Source organism: Etheostoma spectabile, chromosome 8 (assembly GCF_008692095.1).
Source record: "Etheostoma spectabile isolate EspeVRDwgs_2016 chromosome 8, UIUC_Espe_1.0, whole genome shotgun sequence".
Lineage (NCBI taxonomy): Eukaryota > Metazoa > Chordata > Actinopteri > Perciformes > Percidae > Etheostoma > Etheostoma spectabile.
Window position 1 is genome coordinate 31,150,827 of NC_045740.1, and position 19,984 is coordinate 31,170,810.

The 19,984-nt window shown below is 41.6% G+C and overlaps 2 protein-coding genes across 3 annotated transcripts in view; both read left to right on the forward strand.

Moving 5' to 3' along the window:
• Positions 1–1,799: 1,799 nt before the first annotated feature.
• LOC116693387 (exocyst complex component 3-like protein) lies at positions 1,800–16,840 on the forward strand. 2 transcript variants are annotated; one of them, XM_032522324.1, is made up of 15 exons: positions 1,800–2,060; positions 5,759–5,934; positions 6,115–6,334; positions 6,630–6,842; positions 7,699–7,898; positions 8,718–8,936; positions 9,758–9,828; positions 10,603–10,720; positions 11,124–11,249; positions 11,380–11,480; positions 11,583–11,699; positions 12,964–13,234; positions 13,835–13,990; positions 14,532–14,665; positions 15,550–16,840. In XM_032522324.1, the coding sequence occupies exons 1-15, from the start codon at positions 2,018–2,020 to the stop codon at positions 15,734–15,736; spliced, it is 2,352 nt and encodes a 783-aa protein (XP_032378215.1). In that variant the 5' UTR covers positions 1,800–2,017; the 3' UTR covers positions 15,737–16,840. The 2 variants fall into 2 exon arrangements, with proteins under 2 accessions (XP_032378215.1, XP_032378216.1); XM_032522325.1 differs by lacking the exon at positions 14,532–14,665 and having other exon boundaries at positions 15,550–15,642.
• A 1,014-nt stretch (positions 16,841–17,854) lies between these two features.
• LOC116693394 (protein arginine N-methyltransferase 7-like) overlaps positions 17,855–19,984 on the forward strand; it is a 12,178-nt gene continuing 10,048 nt past the window's right edge. The window contains exons 1-2 of the mRNA XM_032522337.1: positions 17,855–18,068; positions 18,914–18,950. Of these exons, the coding sequence (XP_032378228.1) occupies positions 17,974–18,068; positions 18,914–18,950 (132 nt within the window). The 5' untranslated portion in view covers positions 17,855–17,973. The remainder of the gene's footprint in view (positions 18,069–18,913; positions 18,951–19,984) is intronic.

A 19,984-nucleotide genomic window follows, 5' to 3' on the forward strand; every position in this document is an offset into this window, starting at 1 on the left:
CCCCAGTCTGCAGTTCCCCTCAGCATGATGGAGGGTTTTTCTGTCTTTATGCCTAATGCTTTGGTTGTATGGTCCAAAACTTGATAAATTTGATTTGCTCTCTTTATTCTCATTGTTGTTTCCAGTTGCAAAATCACATAGCGGAGCATTTAGCAGCTAAAGAGCCAGTTCTTATTTCCCAGGGGTTGTTGGAGACCAAAACAAAAATATGGGTAGGGGGCTTTTGGACTTTCACTTATAAGGTGACCAGAAACACAACTTTAAATAGATGCTATTGTTGCTCCCTATCTGCTGGATGTGTTTGTTGGAAATTTACCATATCAACTTATAAATAACATAATAAAATGTTATTGTGTATTCATATTAGTGTATAGATATATTAGTGTGTAGATTTTATAAGTAAGTCATAAGCAGAGTCCAAAAAAAATATTAACTGTCGAAGGATCTTTCTTTAAAAAACGTAAAACATAAGGTTCCTTCCAAACCAAAATAACTTTCATACAGTCCCTTAACATACAACGCATACCGATCACATCCCACTCAAGCTTTCTCAAAGTCCGCTCTTTCACAATTGTCTCCCTTATTCAGATTAAATTTGGTATTTAAAGGTAGCTCACAACACATATCCTAGAATTGCATAAGGAAATATGAAGTGCAGCACTGAAAGATGTTTGCGTGTTTGTGTTGGCTCCAGCCACGGGGCCACTTGGCACACTCCTTGCTGTGTTTTGAAGAGATCCGGGAAGTTTGAAGGCATAAACAGGGCAGCCAGATCACAGGACTTAACAAACAAACTTCCCTCAGTGGTAGTAGCTGGCGCTGGTCAAACAGCTGCAGAGGATCACAGAGGGTCAATGACACCGTCTGCTTTTGTTTTAGTGGAAGAGTTCAACACACTTATTTCAGCATCGACAACAGAGCCACAAGTTACTTGGTGTTAAAAAGAGAAAAATGCCTGGCTTAAATCATCTGCTGACACCTGTAACGTGCCTTCCAATGAAGGAACCACTGACTCCATTAGTCCTGTGCTCCTATGGGATCTCTTCTTTTTGTGGGCTAATGACTTATGCATCACACAACGTTTCTTCCTGTAACTGTGTGTTTAATTGGTTTCCCTTTACAAGTTCAGGAGACTCTTCGACTCCCAAGAGGTTTTGTAGAACAATATGTCCACTTAACCCCCCCCAGCCCCTTTCTGCCACCATCTGGATTGTTTTCCTGGTCTCTCTCTCTCTTGTTGCTGTTAATGTGGAAGAAAAAAAGTCATAAATACTTAAACATGAAAACTATTTAAAATATGTTTTCTAATTCTATCAGCACACTGTCTCAAGTTGACTGTAGACATACAATTTTTTTTTTTACACTTGTTTTTGTATAAATTATACTAACCAGTTATAACATTTACTTAATTAGAATGGTTGCGATCATCATCCGATTCAGCAATAAAAGCGAATATGAGCATTTCCCAAAATGTCGCACTATTCCTTTAAATATGAAAAATTTGAGAAAACAATCCCACCTCAAGGTCCGCTTACATTGCTAGCATTCTCCAGACCTTTAAACTGCATCGCATGGCCTTCATGAGTGGGTGAAGTTCTTGCTCAGTTGTCATGGAGATGGATATTGTGACATGCAAGCTCTTTATTATCCTCTAATAATATTTACCGTCTTCTCAACAGTTCCTTGAATATAGCACATATTCCTACCCTTTCTCCCGTCAAACCCACCCCTCCACACCCTCCAGCATTATTCTCTTCCCTCTCCTCCCCCCAGCTCCCTCCCTTTCCTGTCGCCCTCTCAGCAGAGGATGTGTCTGGGAGAGAGAGTGTGTGTGTGTGAGGGAAAAGAGGAAAGCCGTCAGTAGAATGGATATGTGCCCTCTCTCCTCCACGCGTTCTCCTCCTCCTCCTCCTTTGTATCATCTCATCTCTTCTCCTCCTCCTCCTCCTTTGTATCATCTCATCTCTTCTCCTTCTTCCACTTGTCGGTCAGACGGGCGGCTGAAAACTGAACTTCAATGTCTGCAGGGGATCAGAAGAGTGGTGGGGACAAGCCAGAAGGTAACTGGATGCACAGACACACACTGTTTGCCTGTTGACAACACGCTAAAAGGCCCACACCCACTTCATCTAAAGTCTTTCAATAGCTAGGGACAAAACAAAGCTGTGCATGGCTACAGTGTTACTTGTCTATGACAAAAATGAATGAACTCTTCAAAAATGATCATCAAGTATTGGGTTTACAGTGATGCATTTGTGAGCCAGCACTTGCATTTGATTACATATTGAACAGTTGCCAGTCAGTGTCAACAAGCTTTAGTGTGACGAAGCTTCCTCCCTGAACACAGGAGCTGTGATCGGGCTGTAATCTTGAGTTTTAGTGGAAAAAATGAAAGTTTCTCTCAGATGGTTCGAATGCATTTTCAAATAGTTCCATTTGTTCCATTGGTCCATTTAGTAGTTTTTTTTTAGCTGTCAGTCATATCACACAATCTTAATCAGCAGATGGACTTTGCCCAGTTTTCACGTAATTATAGATGTTTTGATTTAAATTTTTTGTACATAAAGACTTTCTTATAAAATATGTCTATGACCACTGGGTTTGACGATCATGCCAAATGATCGAAAGCTAACAGCTACTAAAAGAACCTTGTTGTGAGGTTTTCTCAACTGCTGACAAGAATGAATGCAACTTATTATGCTATTTTCCATTTGAATGAAAATTTATAAGAGACAATTTAGTGTTTTGGTATTAAACTTCCATCAAATTGTTGCATTTTGGGGAACCAGATAAACAAAAGAATGGTGCCGCAGAGGTCGAGTTATCCTGACTTGCATAGTATCAACTCCAAACAATTAAGGATTCCACACTTTCCATAATGTAACTTAATACCATCTTTTGTGTTCCTTGTGACAAGTAAATTAACATTAACCATAGACTGTATATACAGGTGAACGATGTGTCTTCACTTCCTCTCACTCTTCAAAAGTGAAGCCAAAATATTCAAGATATGGTGCTGCCATCTTGGCGCCTTTTTTATGGCATGAAAAAACTAATAAAAGCCAAACTTATTACAAATATACGTACACTTGAGCAAACATCATAATAATAAGAACAACCTAAAATGAAAGAAACCATCTTTGAAAAAAAATTAGACATGTACCTTGATGTATTTTGTTTGGCCCTTGTCCTATCCGCTAACATGGAGGGGGCGGGGTTTGTGACCTATACTGCAGCCAGCCACCAAGGTGCGATCCAGAGCTTTTGGCTTCACTTATAACTCTATGCCTCAAACCCCGACATTAACATGTCAAATCGGAAGAGTGCATCTTTAAAAACACTGAATATCTGCATGAAAAAGCGATGCAGAAGTAGGTCTGCCGTAAGACCGGCTGAAATCCTCCATCACAACCCGAGAGTCTGCTGGTGTCCATACCAACTTTCCAATACCAGAGTACTATAGTGCAGTAATCTGTGAAGCTATTGTCCTCTGTGCAGTTGTGTTTTTTGGCTGTGCTGTTTTAGCACCAGCTTACATGACTCATCACTTTCCAGCATGTGAGCTCTATGGTTTATTGTTTTGCAGAGTTGCTGATGATGACGTTCCAGCGCTCATATTTAATGTTGGTAGGAGATAGCCGTGTCCCATGACCTCCTCTGAGACACAGACAGTCCTGTTTGTGTAATTGAGACGTCCAAACATCCACACACAAGAGTCATGAATAGCTATACTTACCAAGACTGAAACCTGAACCTTTAGTGATGACTGTTCCAATGTTGTTATGTTAACACAATCAACCAAGCTGTCAACCCTGAAGTCACATAAAGACTGCTGAATGCAGCTGACCTTGCACAGCACATTACTCTCTGCTGAGTCACTAAGACCAATTAAGTTGTTTAATTCAACTGGAATCATTATCATGACGGAGGTGACTCTGATGGCTGCACGGCTGCCTGTCAGCTCAGCGCTTCCCAACCTTTTTGGTCTGAGGTACCCAACCGCCCTGTCACAAAATGCATTTACCCCATCATTGATTCTCAATGTATGTTCCAAATATATAGCACTATACATGATATAAAAGTCACTTCAACAGGTGGTATTCAGGTGTTACAGTTGACTTAATGCTAATATGTGGACATATCAAATCAAAATGTACATATATTTTTAAATTAGTTGACCTACTCTCCAGTCTTTCTATGTAGCCCCTGGCCGCTGCAGAAGTACGGGTTCTGCAGTGGCTGGTCTAGCTGACTAACTAACAAAGATGAGAGGTGATATCCTGCTTGCCTGACTAGTAAACTGACAACAGAGCCTCAGTTCTCTCGGCTATAAAAACATCCTCTCCATTAGGGTGCAGAGAAAGGCTTGGTTCAGACTGTACAGCATATCCCATTCCCTAAACATCAATACTGCTGCTGCTTAGCTTAGCATGCTCAAAATTGTCTTTTTTTATGGTTGCCAGCTCAGCAGTGAGCAGTAAAAGATAGGAGAGCTAAGAGGACATTTGGGGACAATCTTGAAAGCTAGAACACAATCAGGGTGTCCTTTTTCTTGAGCTGGTAAATGCAAAACCCATAAAGAAAACATTATATAATACAGTACAAAATTGCTGTTGTAGAGAATTCCCAGCTGTGAACAAACCTTATCACACTACACTGGATTTTATATCTCCAAACATTTCTTGGAGGCAGAAAGAAATAATGACTGTTATGACTGCAGCGTTTTAATGGGAGAGGCGGCAACCCTAGCTATGAATATATAATGCTTGGTTCTGCTGCACTGCTAGCAAAACATGGACATGAAGTTGGTGAAAGGACTGCCAGGTAAATGAAAAGCAGATGATGAAGCTACACCGAAATGTCACAACTACCAAAATAAAGACAAGAAAATATGTTGTGGTGACCACATTTGATCTAAGGAGTCCGAATTGACTGCCAATTGTCTGTGGGTGCTTGATAATATTATCTGCAAAACGGGGGCCCTGCAAAAATAAAGGGAAAAAAATGCCATCAAGTTAATTTATTATATGATAACCTATTGCCACACCTAATAAATATATGGCATTTGCAATGTGAAATATTGCCTGTGATGTTTCCCACAGACTTAATGTTGTATTTTATAAAGGTTATGCATTTTCCATGTTAGTAAGATGGGTTTTGTTTCAGGTGCAGTTACCCACCTCTGCAGTAAAGCAGAAAACCAAGAGGGGCTTGTGTATCATGGTGTGAATGGATCACTAGTTGATTCTCAGGCAAAAACAGCCAATAATAACTAAGCTCTTATTGTTGCAGATGTTACATGTTAAATGTTGTGCTTAGTCAGCTGTTCAATTTACACAGGTCTGAATGTGGTCTCTGGTTGTCAATGTTTAAATTAAACCAGGTTTACGTCGGCACACACTGGCCAGTGAATGGTCACCAAATGGTCATGTGAGATGCGTTGTGACGTGTTGTTATGGATGGAGATCATTTGTAATACAGAGCGTGTGGACGGAGATGGTTCATGAATGAAAACCTAGTAGTGTGGATGAAGCCTCAAACTTTAGGGCTTTTATCAGATTTTGCAAAGCTGCCCCTGGAGCCACAAAAGGCTTTGTAGAACTTTTTCACATCTGCAGGAGTACTGCCCAAGACCTGTAAACAGACTTTGATGTATAAAATTGCTGTGTGTCCTCCTTTAACTCAACAACAAACTATATTTTTTAATAATGTTGATAATATTGTTATTTTCCCCTTTTTTTGTCTATTTTTCTGTCAGACACGGTGCCTGTGGCTAAGGTATGGCCAGAGGTGGAGAGGGCCGAGTGTTTGGCCCGCGGCGCTGCTCTGAAGTGGGCTTCAGGTGTTTTCTGTCAACCTGAGCATCTAGAACGACTGGGCCAGTACAAGAAGAGAGAGAGTCAGAGGACTGCCTCCATACACACCAGACTCAAGGTGACATCACAGACACACATGAAAACACACACAGACTTGCATACACAATATGATGCAATATGACCTGACTTTATGAAATGGTCTCGTAAATGGTTGCAGCTGTGCACTTCAGAATAAATTGTTGCCATTAGTCACCAGTGGGGCTCAATAGTGACCGTGCTGCTGCTGCTTTCCTTTCAGTCCATGGTCCAGTCGTACCTGGAGGGGGTAGGCTGGGGGCTGGAGCAACTCCGGGAGGCCAGGGCCGAGCTGAAGGAGGTGTCACATGCTTTGAAGAAAGCCGGACTGGAGTCCAATGGAAACACAGAGGGGGTGAAGTCTCTGGAGAGGCTGAGAGAAGTGTCTGTCAACCACCGTCAGCTCCTCGCTGCTGTCAGCAACCTGCCACGTCTTTACTCTGGTGGGAGGCTGCACAAAGTCCTTCATTTCCAATGAATTCAGCGAAAGGTTAAAACATAAAGCATCCTACTGGGATCCATACTGTACATTGTGTAGACAAAATAGCAAGTAAACTGACACTATAATGCAATATCATCAGCCCTACAATAATTATGTTATTTTATGGTAAATTGTAGAAAAGCAGGAAACAAAAATATGCAACTTCAGTTTTTGACAGACCAAATAAGCAGCAAGAGGTTGTTGACAGTTTAAGGAACAAAGTTCTCCCCCCCCTCCTCCCCTTCCGTGCTTTGCAGTGCGTAGCATGGTGCTGGAGACTGAGCGTCTAGTGGAGTCCCGGCGGCTCCTGGAGGCCCACGCCCGGCTGATGGATCTGGAGCGCTGGCAGGACGACATCCTCTGGCAGCTCCATGGGGCTAATGAGATGGCAGGAAGTGCACTCAGTAAAGAGGACCAGGAGCTGGTGGCCAAATATTTCTCTGGTGTCGGGCAACTGGTGGACGCCCTGGGTAAGATCCTCGACACGGGGGTAGACAGCTTCACAGTTTATGCAGTTATACCAGCTTAATTCATCTGACCTATTCAAAAGCAAACTTATTCAATATGGCAACTGTTTTTTGTTGTAGTTTAGTGCCACATATTTTTGTATGGGTATAAAAATACATACTATGTATCCATAATCTATCTGGTATCAACAGAATTTCTTAGAGGAAGACTGTGTATCAATTCTCAATAAGTTTTGTTTTGGCAAACATGTTAGCAGAAGTTGCCTGTTTACACACCCAGTAGACACATAGTAGCACTGGCATTCATTTAGAGTCATGTTTCAGCCACTTACCAACTCCTGAGGAAAGAAATCTCTAATAGATCTAGTAACAGTGATAGAGTAGTTGCTTATATTGTCTCTCTACTGATTGCTTCTGGGTAGGTAGAGTACGGTCAGTTTATCTGGACCTTTTGCTAAAAAGCTAACCTTAATGGCAGCTGCAGCTATTTAGGGCCAAAAAACAAAAACAATGACCTAAAAGATGTTAAAAAAGCTCTGCAGTGTTGAGGAGAAGTGCGCATTTGGGTGATGATTTTACATGGGTGTATAACTACAAACAACACCTAAATCACCTCCTATCACAGTACACACAGTCATTTCATCAGTGGCTCTAAATATTGATCAGTGTAAACTTTAAAGTAGCTTTGATGAACAAACTGAATGACAACAAAATATTAGAGTATATTTGATGTGTGTAGCCTAGATAAGAGCAGTGAGAGAGTGATATTGGGTATCAGCAGCATTCATTGCCAGGCTGAATTGTTTCTGATGGAAGCACACGTCTCTCTCCATTCTCAACATCCCCCCTGTCCCTGCAGGTAAGGAGCTGTGGGCGGTGGTGAGCAGTGCTCTGGCTCTGGCCCGACAAAACCCAACCCCATTTGTATCGGCGGTGAGGATAGTGGAGCGGGAAGAGGCCCTGGACCAAGCTTTCCTGGAGGAGAGAGGGCGCAGCAGAGGCAACACCAGACCCCTGCCCCCAGGACGACCTCGCTGCTGGAGAGCATGCTTCTTCCAGGTCAGCACCAGCTGATGCAAACATAGTCTATATCGAGGATGTTTCATTTCTGGAATTTATCAGGTTCCGCCGGAAATTCCGCCTGGTGTCCGTCCCCGTCCTTTGTCTCTGTGTTGGTGTTCTAACCTCTGGTGGATTTCTGAGGGCTATGGTTACCTGGTCCTCAGATCTCTGTAGGGTAAATCCAGACAGCTAGCTAGACTATCTGTCCAATCTGAGGACTATGGTTACCTGGTCCTCAGATCTCTGCAGGGTAAATCCAGACAGCTAGCTAGACTATCTGTCCAATCTGAGGACTATGGTTACCTGGTCCTCAGATCTCTGTAGGGTAAATCCAGACAGCTAGCTAGACTATCTGTCCAATCTGAGGACTATGGTTACCTGGTCCTCAGATCTCTGCAGGGTAAATCCAGACAGCTAGCTAGACTATCTGTCTAATCGGAGAACGCACACATGTTCCACAAAAACAACTTCCTTCCTGAGACTATTAAGCAGAGGCTCCGTGGCTCCGTCCAGTATTTAGAGCAGTCTAAGACAATGATTGATTTAAAGAAATGCCAATAAACCAGAGGACCTTTTTCTCCTATCCTGGAATGCTGTGTGGACTAGCCAGAGCCTCCTTTGCAGCGCTGTGGAGGTCTGGCAATGCGAGACTAATCTTTGCTCTGCTTTAGAGTCCAAACTGAAGCAACTATCTACTGGAATGTCAACGTCATCTCTTTCTTTAGTTTCAGTTCACTAAAAATATTTTTCACTGCATTTTTTTTTTTTTGTTGACTATAATAACATTGCTCCTGTCTCACATATCCTGCCTTTCAGGTACTAGAGGAAGCAGTTTCAGCACGGTTCCGCAGTGTTTCCTACCTGCACACACGTGGTCCGGGTCTAGCAGGCCACCTCTCTGCTCTCCAACACGGTCTCATGGCTGACCTGGCCACCGTACGCCACCTGCTGGAGCACTGCGTCCCCCCACACTACCGGCTAACAGGAGCGTACCTGAGGGCCAGCCACCGCTGTTTACATGCTCACCTGGCACAGGTCAGTGATAGTGGGAGAGAAATACAACTGTGCTGCTGTTTATATTTTGTTAAAGTCATGTAGGCCACAAATCTCTCTAAACAGTTACAGCGACTATTGTTTCTTGCAGCATTTTCTTCTATGTATGATCATAGTTTGCATTTAATATTAAGAGCCATCAGACTTAAAACATTGCCTTTAAAGGGAAAAGTTGCCACCATTGTGCATGTCCGATCAATACTGGTGGTATATGTAGTTGTGGCCGTGACAGCTCTGCCTACATGTACCAGGATGCATTGTTCACCAGCGGTGACTTTGCTTAGCTCCCGTAGCTTTTAGGTAACAAAATGAACTCAAAATGTCAAGAAAGAAAATATTCTTACTAATAAACTGAGAAATACAACTGTACACCTTCTGAATTCAAGTTTCACTCTTTCACATGCCAAGAGAAGAATAGATACCTGTTAACTCATCATGAAACACACTTCATTCCAGACATAAATTAAATGCAACTTACCAAACCTGCCTTAGTTAGTGTTTCCACCGTTCTATCGACTAGCAACTCTGTGCTTTTGTTTGAAAGTAAATCCTTAATTAACACGCTGTATGTCCCCTGTCTCTCTCTGCTGTCCCGGCTCCTGTTTGAACAGCGACTCTGGGGTCACTACTCTGTACTGTGCGATCACAATAAGTTTCTTTCTTCTCAGTTAATTTAATTTTTTAATTCCCAGTCATGTTATCTATTGCCAACTGGAGTTTGTAGATTTATCACCATTTGGATCAACTATTTTCAGACTGGTGACAAGCTCATTCTACATGTGTAAGTGATACTTGTGGCCTAGGTTAGCAGCTGGGACCTGGAGAGTGGGGAAATCTTTGCTGTGCTCAACTGGGTGTTACGCATCTACAACAGGTGAGATTCCTGACCTGAAATGAGGATTATTTAGTTTTTATTTGAGGTGACTTGAGAGATGGAGGTCATTGAAGACATTAAAGCTCCTAATTTGAGTGGACATACAATACATACTGCACATACAATAGAATTGCTCTTCACATAATGAACATGAACCTAACTGTCACTTTGGTTCTTGGTTCATTTCAGTAGAATCCCACTACAGTTTGTTGGCCCTGCTGGTGCAGATCATCTGGGCAGGTGTGAACGCAACAATCCCAGTCGGGTGTGCACCAAAAGGGGACCAAACAAGCGTACTTTATTTATTTATTACTTTTTCAAATTAAATAAAGTTTATTCTCTTTATTATTATTATTTATTATGTTTATTATCATAACATTTTTAGTCTAACTGTAACCCCCCCCTTGTCATTTTTGTTGCTATGAACATGTTTAGGGCCAAGTGGCAACAACTAACAATTGAAATAAAAATATATAGTCTCACCTATAATCACTTCTATAATTACAATTTGGCATAACTAAACAAAATCAACAGTTACCAGTCCTACGCCTTAAGACCTTGGCTCATGTTAGCAATTAATTGTGGTTAAATAAAGACACCGCGATTATGTAAAAAGAGTGAAAATTTAACAATTATGTAATATTGGTTACAGGCCTAGTAATGATTTTTTTAATTTAACTTTCATATTGTGAAAACATTTGTTTTGGATGCCTGTGAACCTGTTGGACATTGTCAACCATCAAAGCTCAGAGTCTGCCTGTCTTGATTTGGCAGCCCAGACATGATGGGTCACCCAGAGCTGGTGGCCGAGAGGGAGAAAGTAGAACTGGGACCTCTCATCTCCCCCGAGGGACTGGAGCAGCTGCAGAACAAATATGTCCAAAGTGTTCGGGTGAGTCAAACACAAAAGCAATTTTGTTAGGATAAGCTACATGAATTGTGACCTCTATAACCTATGAATGGAACCTACTTAGTTTAGAAAATGTTAGTATGCAGGTTTGGAAACTAAATTAAAAAGACATTACATAGGCTGGATATACATATAACTACACATCCTGTGTTGGACTTCTATCATATCACATCCTCCAACAATTTATTCATGCATATTGATTATCTTTTCAAAAGGGACATGATGACAACCTATGAAAATAAATGCAATTCACATCTGGGAAAGTTGGTAATATTGAAATTGAAAATGCAAAAGAACCACATCAAGAGTGCCAAAACATGTTGAGGAACACGATGGCATCTGTGTTATGCTAAGTACGTGTGTGTCCATGTTGTTGCTGTTTTAGAAGAGTGTATCTGAGTGGATGCACAAAGCGTTACAGGTGGAGCTGCAAGACTGGCAGAGAGACCAGGAGCCAGATACAGACCATGAAGGGTTCTACCACACCAGCCTGCCCACTATAATCACACAGGTACAAGTACACAATGAATACAATACACACACACACACACACACACAGATAAAACTAACAGTTGCTCCTTTTAAATCATACTATCACCGTGTATTTGATGTGGTTTTGTTTGTTTGTGGTACCATGGTAGATGCTGGAGGAGAATGCCCAGGTGGCTCTGATGATCGGGGAGTCTCTACGAGACCAGACGATACAGATGGGTCTGTATGAGATGGAGAACCTCCTAAACAGGTGTGGGATCATGCTTGGGGCTGCCTGTCACACATAGTGAAACAGGCTTGGGCAAGTTTTCACCTTCACCCTTTCTTTAATGTCCATTCCGTCACATCGCAGGTTTCGAGAAGCCCTGGTGGAATTTGGGAAGGACCATCGCAGGAATTCAAGCAACAACAAAAACAAATACTACCTCCACTATCTGCTGGCCTCCATCAGCAACTGCATCATCCTCAAGTGAGATATAGCAAAGTGATGGTGAATGGCCACTGAAAAGCTTTGTCACACTGTTTGGAATCATTTTGAAGACTTTGGTGACTGTAAATATGTTTTATATCATTTTGGCAACAGGGTGCAAAATTAACTTTATTGTCCACCAACCAAATGGCTCGTGAATGTTCAGATGTTACCTGCCACTCAATAGACGGACATTGTTTTTTGGCTGGTCAGTGAAGCAACTCTACAGGCAACTTCCATTATTTGCCAGGATTTGGCTGGTGGATGGTGAGAATTTTGTACCCTGGTTGGCAATCATCACAAGGGGTGTAGGTAATGTTTGCAGCAGCTGTGTTAGTGTACAAAAGAGGTGCTTCATACTGCAAATTACGGAGAACTAGAAAAAGAGCAGCTCAGATTCTTGCCTGTGGGAAATAGTTGGAAAAAGTCTTTTTTTATCTACAGAAGCTAATCACAGAGACACCTGATCCTGTTTATTTTGGCAAATTACACTCCCAGAATCATCAACGATTACAATTTTACTGTGCCTCTCAGAAATGGATGGGATGTATAGCTTTTAATTTTATTGCCAGTGGGCATTTAGTGATGGGGAAATTAAGATTTACAGTATATATAATAATACAAATAGGGCCCGTTCTACATCATGTGTACTTTTACTTTTGAAAGTAAAATTTCCTGATGATATTCATGTATTTTACATTGCTGTATTTCAACTTTTACTTAAGTAAGGGATCTGAACACTGATCATCTGAACCAGCTCTGATTACAGATTATCAAATATGACATGACACCATTTGATTTTGAAGCAATGCATCAAATAGCAATGAGTTACAGCATGAAAGCAGGGAGGTAGTTGCATGGATACACATTATGTGCTCCTACACAAGACATAGTTATACTGTATGTACCCTGTTTGCCTCCAAAACATGCAGCACTACTCAACTTCTATGGCAAGAACTATTAACTTTTTGAGGTTTAATACATGCCGTTGTCAAAGACTGAGAGCAGCTTGCTACTTTCTTCTATTCTACTCCCTATGAGGAGGTTACCGACTAATCATTGTGTCCTCAGCAAAAAGTAATAATCTGCAAATGTGCTAATTGTGTTAAGTACCTCCAACTGAACAGCTCTAATGACCTTCTTGATTGAGGCGGTGCTGTTATTTATGTAGTAGTGCCCGCAATCACAACAGATTACAATAACTTGCTAAATAAAAGCGTAATGAAGTTAAAAACCAATACAGTGTTCCTTGTGTTCCATCCAGAACGTCCACAGAGAGCCTGCAGCAGCAGCAGTCGTCCCGGTCGGCGGGGCAGTTATCTCGCACTCCTCCCAACCCTCTGACAGCTCTGGACCGGGCAGTGAGACGGGCGTGTCGCCTGGTGATGGATCACCTCCTGCTGGACCTTCAGCCTTTCCTCCCAGGCTTGCTGACCCGACCCTGGCTGGTCCAGGGAGACCCCACCCAAAAACTGTGCTGCGTGCTGGAGCATCACCTGGAGCTGTACGGCCGCGTTCGACCGCCCTGCAGACAGGTCCCAGCTTTGCTCTGATTCGGATTCTATTTTAGACAAACAGGCATTTCTCAGTGGTAGAACTGCTTTGGGCAATCATTGGTTGATTAAAGCTGAAGAACTAGGGTTTTTTGGGTGAAGTGTTTATCAGTTAAAAAGGCATGAAACAAAGTGAAGCAGGACTCTGCAGCCATACTAGTGTACTACTATGTGTATTGGTAAATGGAATGTATTTAAATTGAGCTTTTTTAGTCTTAGCGACACCCAAAACGCTCTACATTTCTTTATTTGTTCATATAAAATAAAATAATATACAATAACATAAAAAGAATGCACAGATGGGATTAAAAAAATCCATCAAACATTTAAATTAAAGACAGCTGTACGGGCTGTCACACATTGGCAAATGAACATGAATATTTTTCAAATATTTAAAGGAAAAAAATAAAATAATATATATATATATATATATGGCTAGTAATTAATAATGCTGCCATCTGTGACTGTCCCCAGCCGGGCCCTTCTCGAAGAAAAAGACACTACATGTGGCAAAACAACTTTCTGGGGGAATCTGCGGTGTGTGCTCAACATGGCTGCTGAGTCTTGTTATTGTGTGTGCAGCGTCTGCAGGAGGAGGCCCAGTGGCTGATGGTGGTGGAGTACGTCCGCGCTCTGATGCAGAAGAGGCTGGTGTGTCGCAGCGCCGAGGAGAGGAGGCAGCTCGCCCAGCAGATGGTTCAGGACGACCAGCAGTTTAGAGAAATCCTCCACGGCCTGGTGAGAAGGACTGACTTTTGCTGTCATAAATAAAAATAATAAAGAAAAATCATGAATGCACTTAAAAACTTGTACAGATTTTGTAGAAGAATACTACAGTTGTAGTACTCTTTCTTTGTAGCTGTCTGTGAGGTCTGGAACCTAGTCTTTTTTGCCAGACCCTCCCCCACAGCGCTGCTGAGGAGGGTCTGGCTAGTCCACACAGCATTCTGGGATGGGAGAACAACGTGTTCTGGTTTATTGACATTTCTTTAAACCAATCACAATCATCTTGGGCGGGGCTAAGCTCCGGACGGAGCCACTTTAATTTATCCTGATTAGGTTGTTATGCTACTGTAGTATTAGATGTCATAGCATCCTGTATTTTTGAGGAGAGTGTAAGTGTCCCTCAAGCTTTTCGAATGTCTTTTGCATGAATACAACACTGAATACTGTTACTCATACACAGTTTATGGCGTGCAAAACAGTCAGCCAATAACAGTTTCAGTCCCAAGTATTTATATATTTTGTCAATCAAACTCATACGTGTACCTCTCTGTAGGAAGGTGAAGGGTCAGTACCTGAAGTGAATCCTTTGGCCTTACTACCCGTCCTTGCTGACTTCATCCGACTGAAAGACCCCGGCATGCTCACTCTGGAAGTTTCTGGACTCGCAGCCAAATACCCTGACATCAGGTAATTGGACCTCCCCTGCTTTTTAATCTCTCATTACCAGAGCTACAGCTGTGGAGTCTGGCTGCACCACAGATGCATTCTAGGATGGGAGAAAAAAACACTCTGGGTCGTTTGGCTTTCTATAAACCAATCACAACGGTCTAGGGCGGTGCTGAGCTCCGGACGCAGCGACGGTGGCTCTGCGAAATATTCTCAGGAAGGAACTTTTCACCCCGCAAAACAAAACTCCACATACAATATTAAATGAACAGTTCCCACAATACAGTAACGTGAGCTATTTGAATGAGCTGATACATCACAGGCTCTTACCTACCAGTGTATCTCCATGTGTACTTGGTCCACAGCACCCCCACCAGTCAGTCCCAAAACCTCCCAGTTAGAGAGGAAATGACATAAACATATTCCTTCTAAATCTTTACAATCATTCACAGATAGATCACCAGAGGCCCCATGAAATGTATTTCTTTTTTTTTTACTTCAAATTACGTCCCCAAACATCTCACTTCAGTGTTATTGCTGCAACGAGGGATTGTCAGGTAGGCAAACTGACCAACACTGTCATGAAAAACTGTCAGAAATGTTTAAAAAAAGTTGAATTCTCATGTGCAATTTAATATATATATATTATATGTATTATATTACTTATAATCAAAGATCAATGCTTCGCGTCTGTGTAACTATACAGTATAGCCAGGAATAATATCGCTAAACTATGCTAATTAAAATCCAACTAGATCATTGTAGCAAAATGATTTAATACAAATGGTTCAGAAAAAAAGATTATTTTGAAGAGTTTGAATTCAACATGAGATATCTACCATATTAAAAGCATGCATATTTTGTAATATTCCGCTTGTAACAATCCTGTTTTTCTGTTACTTCAGTGAAGAACATGTGTCTGTACTGCTGGACATCCGTGGTGATGTCTCCAGGGACATCCGAGGGTCTGTTCTGGACTTGCTGGAGCAGAGCGCCCCCCCTCTGCCTGCAGGATATCGGCCCATCTTCACTGACATCCTGGTGCCTCCCTCCACCATGGCCTTCTGTCTGCCCACTGCCAAGTGTGCATGACAGGGACAGACACCGTGGCCCAAGCTCACCTTTTCCCATTAAATCCAGGGAGGATCTGGTTCTCAGGCAGATCTTTAGGCCAGGTCTGTACACTGAAATATGCATAATCTGCTCCTGTAGGGCTGGGTAGCAAAAATGTTCAATACCAATACCTTGACTTAGATACCGGTTACTGAACAATACTTTTTTCAATACAAATTTCATAAAACAAAATGAAATTACAACATTACAGCACAAATCGTTTTATTTATGTTCCAGCTCCGACTACGTGACGTAACGTCGAGTTTTTCCTGCATGTCTCTACGATGTGTAACGTTGGCCAGCCAATCACAGACATTAATAGAGCTTGGTAGGAGCATGCTGCGTGCTGATTGGCTCACTGACTCTGATGAGAATTACTCCTTAGTTATTGAAATTGGGTATTGAATGACGAGGCATGTTTCATTACTCGATACTTCAGAGGACATTCGGTCATGGAGGGCCAGCTTGTGTTCAAGTCTGCCACTCGTTATTATTTAGTTATTTCTAAGGGAGCATTACATGAGTTTCTTGTTTTTTCCTTCTTACACACACCATTCGAACTGGGAGCTGCTCAGTGCCATCATCATCGCTGTCTTCTTTTGTTACCCACTGGAGTAGATTGTGGGTTCAGTGCCTTGCTCAACGGCTCCTTAACATGTGTTGAGTGAAGGGAGAGTGACACATTCTCATTTCCTACACCTACAAACTGCCCGGGGATTTAATCTGGTGACATTCTTGTTCTGATCTGACTTCAGCTAAAATTTGTTTGTCTGGTACATTTCTGAAGTTATGAATAACTATAGCTAAATTGGTTACAAGGAAAAACAATATATTCTACTCCAACTTAAGAACACCTTAAAATACACTCAGAAATCCTAGAACACGACGTCAGAAAGCTGCACACTGCCCTCTCTGTGTGCCGGTGCACGATGTCGTCAAACGGGTAATGCTGCTTTAAAGGGTCAATCTGTAATTTTATTTATTGACAGTACTTTCTGCTGAGCAAATGCTCTGAATGCCAGCCGCAACATTCCTTTCAACTTCACTATATTTGTGTGGCAGCAGACATTTTAGAGGCAAAAAGCCCCTCAGAAAACCCAAACTGTTTGCATGGCTACTTATTACTGATGAAAAGGGGTTTTGTGTCTCGGCTGAACCGACATGTGACATCCACCACATAACCCAACAGCAGCTATTGAAGATAATTAATGAGGACAATGTGACACCTTTCTGAGTCCTGACCAATTAGAAGAACCACTACCAGACAGCCGTAGCAGCACAACATCCCCCTGCAGCCTGTGAGCGAGTCGGTCTACTTGCATCTTTGTTCTGAATGTATTCACCTGCGAAGCCTGACATTTCACATGTAGAAATTATTGGATTTTGAACTGGCAAATCAGTTGTGATGCAATGTGGTGGTATGGTATGGTGTGGTATATTTAATGACATGAAAAAGAAAAAAGATGCAGTCCACGAACTGCTGAATGTTGTTGTATCGTATGTAACAGAAGAAAGTAGCGGTATCCGTGTCAACAGAATAGGAATGTTAAAATATGAAGAGCATTTTATTAAAGCATCATCACATTACAGGATAAACACGAACCTTAGGCTGCTAATTCTTTCCTTTTAAATCCATTTTTCATTAACTTGTGTCATGTATTTGTTGTTTTGTCCAATTTGATCTTGTATTGATATTGTTTATATTGTTAATGTATTTATTGTATTTATGTATTTTTCTGCCATTTCCTTTTGAATAGTGTTCTCCGGTTCTTATTTTCCGTGTTGTGGTCCAACGCCATCCTCTGAAGCACATTGTAAATGTTTAAATAAATTCTTTATAAAGCAATCTTTCGTATTTTACAATAATGATATTAAAGAATCGAGCCAGTTAGTGAGTGTACTTTTCAAATCTTTAGTAAAAATGAATATTTTTTTGCATGGCATTTGATATTGTTGCTTTCACAGTCTCGCCATGCCAGACCTATCGCCACAGCGCCATTGTTATTATACTGAAAATAAATCAATTTTATATCTTTGTATGTCCCTGTGATAAATGAATCAAGTGAAAATGTCAGTCACGTGACCCAAAGAGTATGACGTCACTGGGAAAGATGGCCGCCTCCACCGGGCCAACGCTGCCTCTGTAACCAGCTGGTTAAATAATTGTCTTTTTCTGTCCTACGTGTCCCCGGAGGGTCGGGACAGCTGGGGCCGAGATGAAGACGTTCTGCGGGAGAGCCAACCCGAGCACTGGAGCTTTAGACTGGGTGGAGGAGAGTGAGGAGTACGACTACCACCAGGAGATAGCTAGGTACCGTTAGCTCCGAGCTAGCAGCACAGCATGGAGACAAGCTAATAGGCTAATACAGCCATGTTATTGTGTCTTGTTGTCACGGTAACAACAGTTATTGGAGTGTTTAATGTCTAGTTTCTGAAGGGAAGAGTTGAGCTTCTAAAGAAGTGTTGGTCACCATCAAGCCGACGTCATTCTGACACCTTTATATCATATCAGCATTCAGATCTGTAATATAATGGAAAATAATGTATGTAAGTGTCGTTTGGATGGGTCAGAAAATAACATCACAGCTCATCTGAACTTAGAAAACACTGAGATGACAACTTACACACAAGTGTTTTAATTTTAAATATGACAGGTGTGTTTTGTATGTATATTTTTATATATTTATTGTGTGTATTTCTTGCTGTGGACCTAATTGTGAGTCTAAAATCAAGATATATTATTATTGAAGCATTAATACTAGGGCTGTCAATTATTCAATATGATAATTTATCATCTTTCAGTGGAATCATATTATGATGAGGTCATATATTGAGGTATTGTGATATCCAATCCTATACTGACTCAATTTTCTCAACATGCTTAATACTCACGCTTAATACTAGACTAATTTCAATGTTCCCACTGTTCCACTTACATACGACAACACATAATAGGGTCCAGGTTAAAAAAAACAAAGTTACCCTTTAAAAAGCAAAGCGTCTTCACTTGGAGTTATTGGATTTAGGTACATGTATTTTATTGACATTAATAAAAGGGTTGGTTGGTTTCAGGAACTCAACTAAAAGCATCAAAAATAGCAACACTGGTCCTCAATCTGTTGTCCTGTTGATCACGTTTGCCTTCTTCTCTTCCAGGTCCTGTTATGCAGATATGCTGCATGACCATGACAGGGTGAGTGGTGGACAACACGACACCGACCTCTGCAGAATGAACTCATTATCTAAAACCACAGCAGAGTTTAATTGTAGTAAGGCAAGGCAAGGCAGCTTTATCTGTAGAGCACATTTCAGCAACAGGGCAATTCAAAGTGCTTTACACGAAATCAGTTAAACAGATAAAACACAAGTACAAACAGTTAAAAGTCATAAACATTAAAAATCAATAAGACACATGAATAGACAGTTAAAAACAAAATAGAAACATTAGGACACATAAAACACAAGAATAAAAGTTACAGTGCAGCATAAGAAAGAAATGAGCATTAATTTAAAGAAAGGCAGCATCAAAAAGAAAGGTCTTCAGCCTTGATTTAAAAGAACTGAGAGTAGCAGCGGATCTGCAGGTTTCTGGGAGTTTATTCCAGATATGAGGAGCATAGAAACTGAACCCCCCCCCCCCCCCCCCCAGTTTAGCTCTGACTGCGAGACAGAAAGCAGACTGTCCCAGATGACCTGAGAGGTCTGGGGGGGTCATAGTGTAGTAGCAGATCAGAAATGTATTTTGGACCTAAACCGTTAAGTGATTTATAAACTAGCAAGAGTACTTTGAAATCAATTCTTTGAGACACAGGAAGCCAGTAATGAAGGTATTTCCAGTGAAATGTATTTGATGTCTTAGATGAGACTGTCGGGGCGCCTGGGTAGCTCACCTGGTAGAGCCTGCGCCCCACGTACAGGGGCTCAGGCCACAGGTCTGGCTCTGACCTGCTGCCCTTTGCTGCATGTTATCCCCCCCCTTCCCCATTCACATCTTAAGCTGTCCTATACTCCAGTGGTTCTCAACCTGGGGGTTTGGTATTAGATTAGATTAGATTAGACTTTATTCATCCCACGACGGGGACATTTTGTTATTACTGCAGCAGCGTTTTCTTCAATAAGAGCAAAAAACAAAAACACACAAACAAGTAATGACACAAGAAATACAGGCAAGCAATAGACAATGATCATATGGTAGACTGAGTAAGCAAAATGGCGTCAAATAAAGGA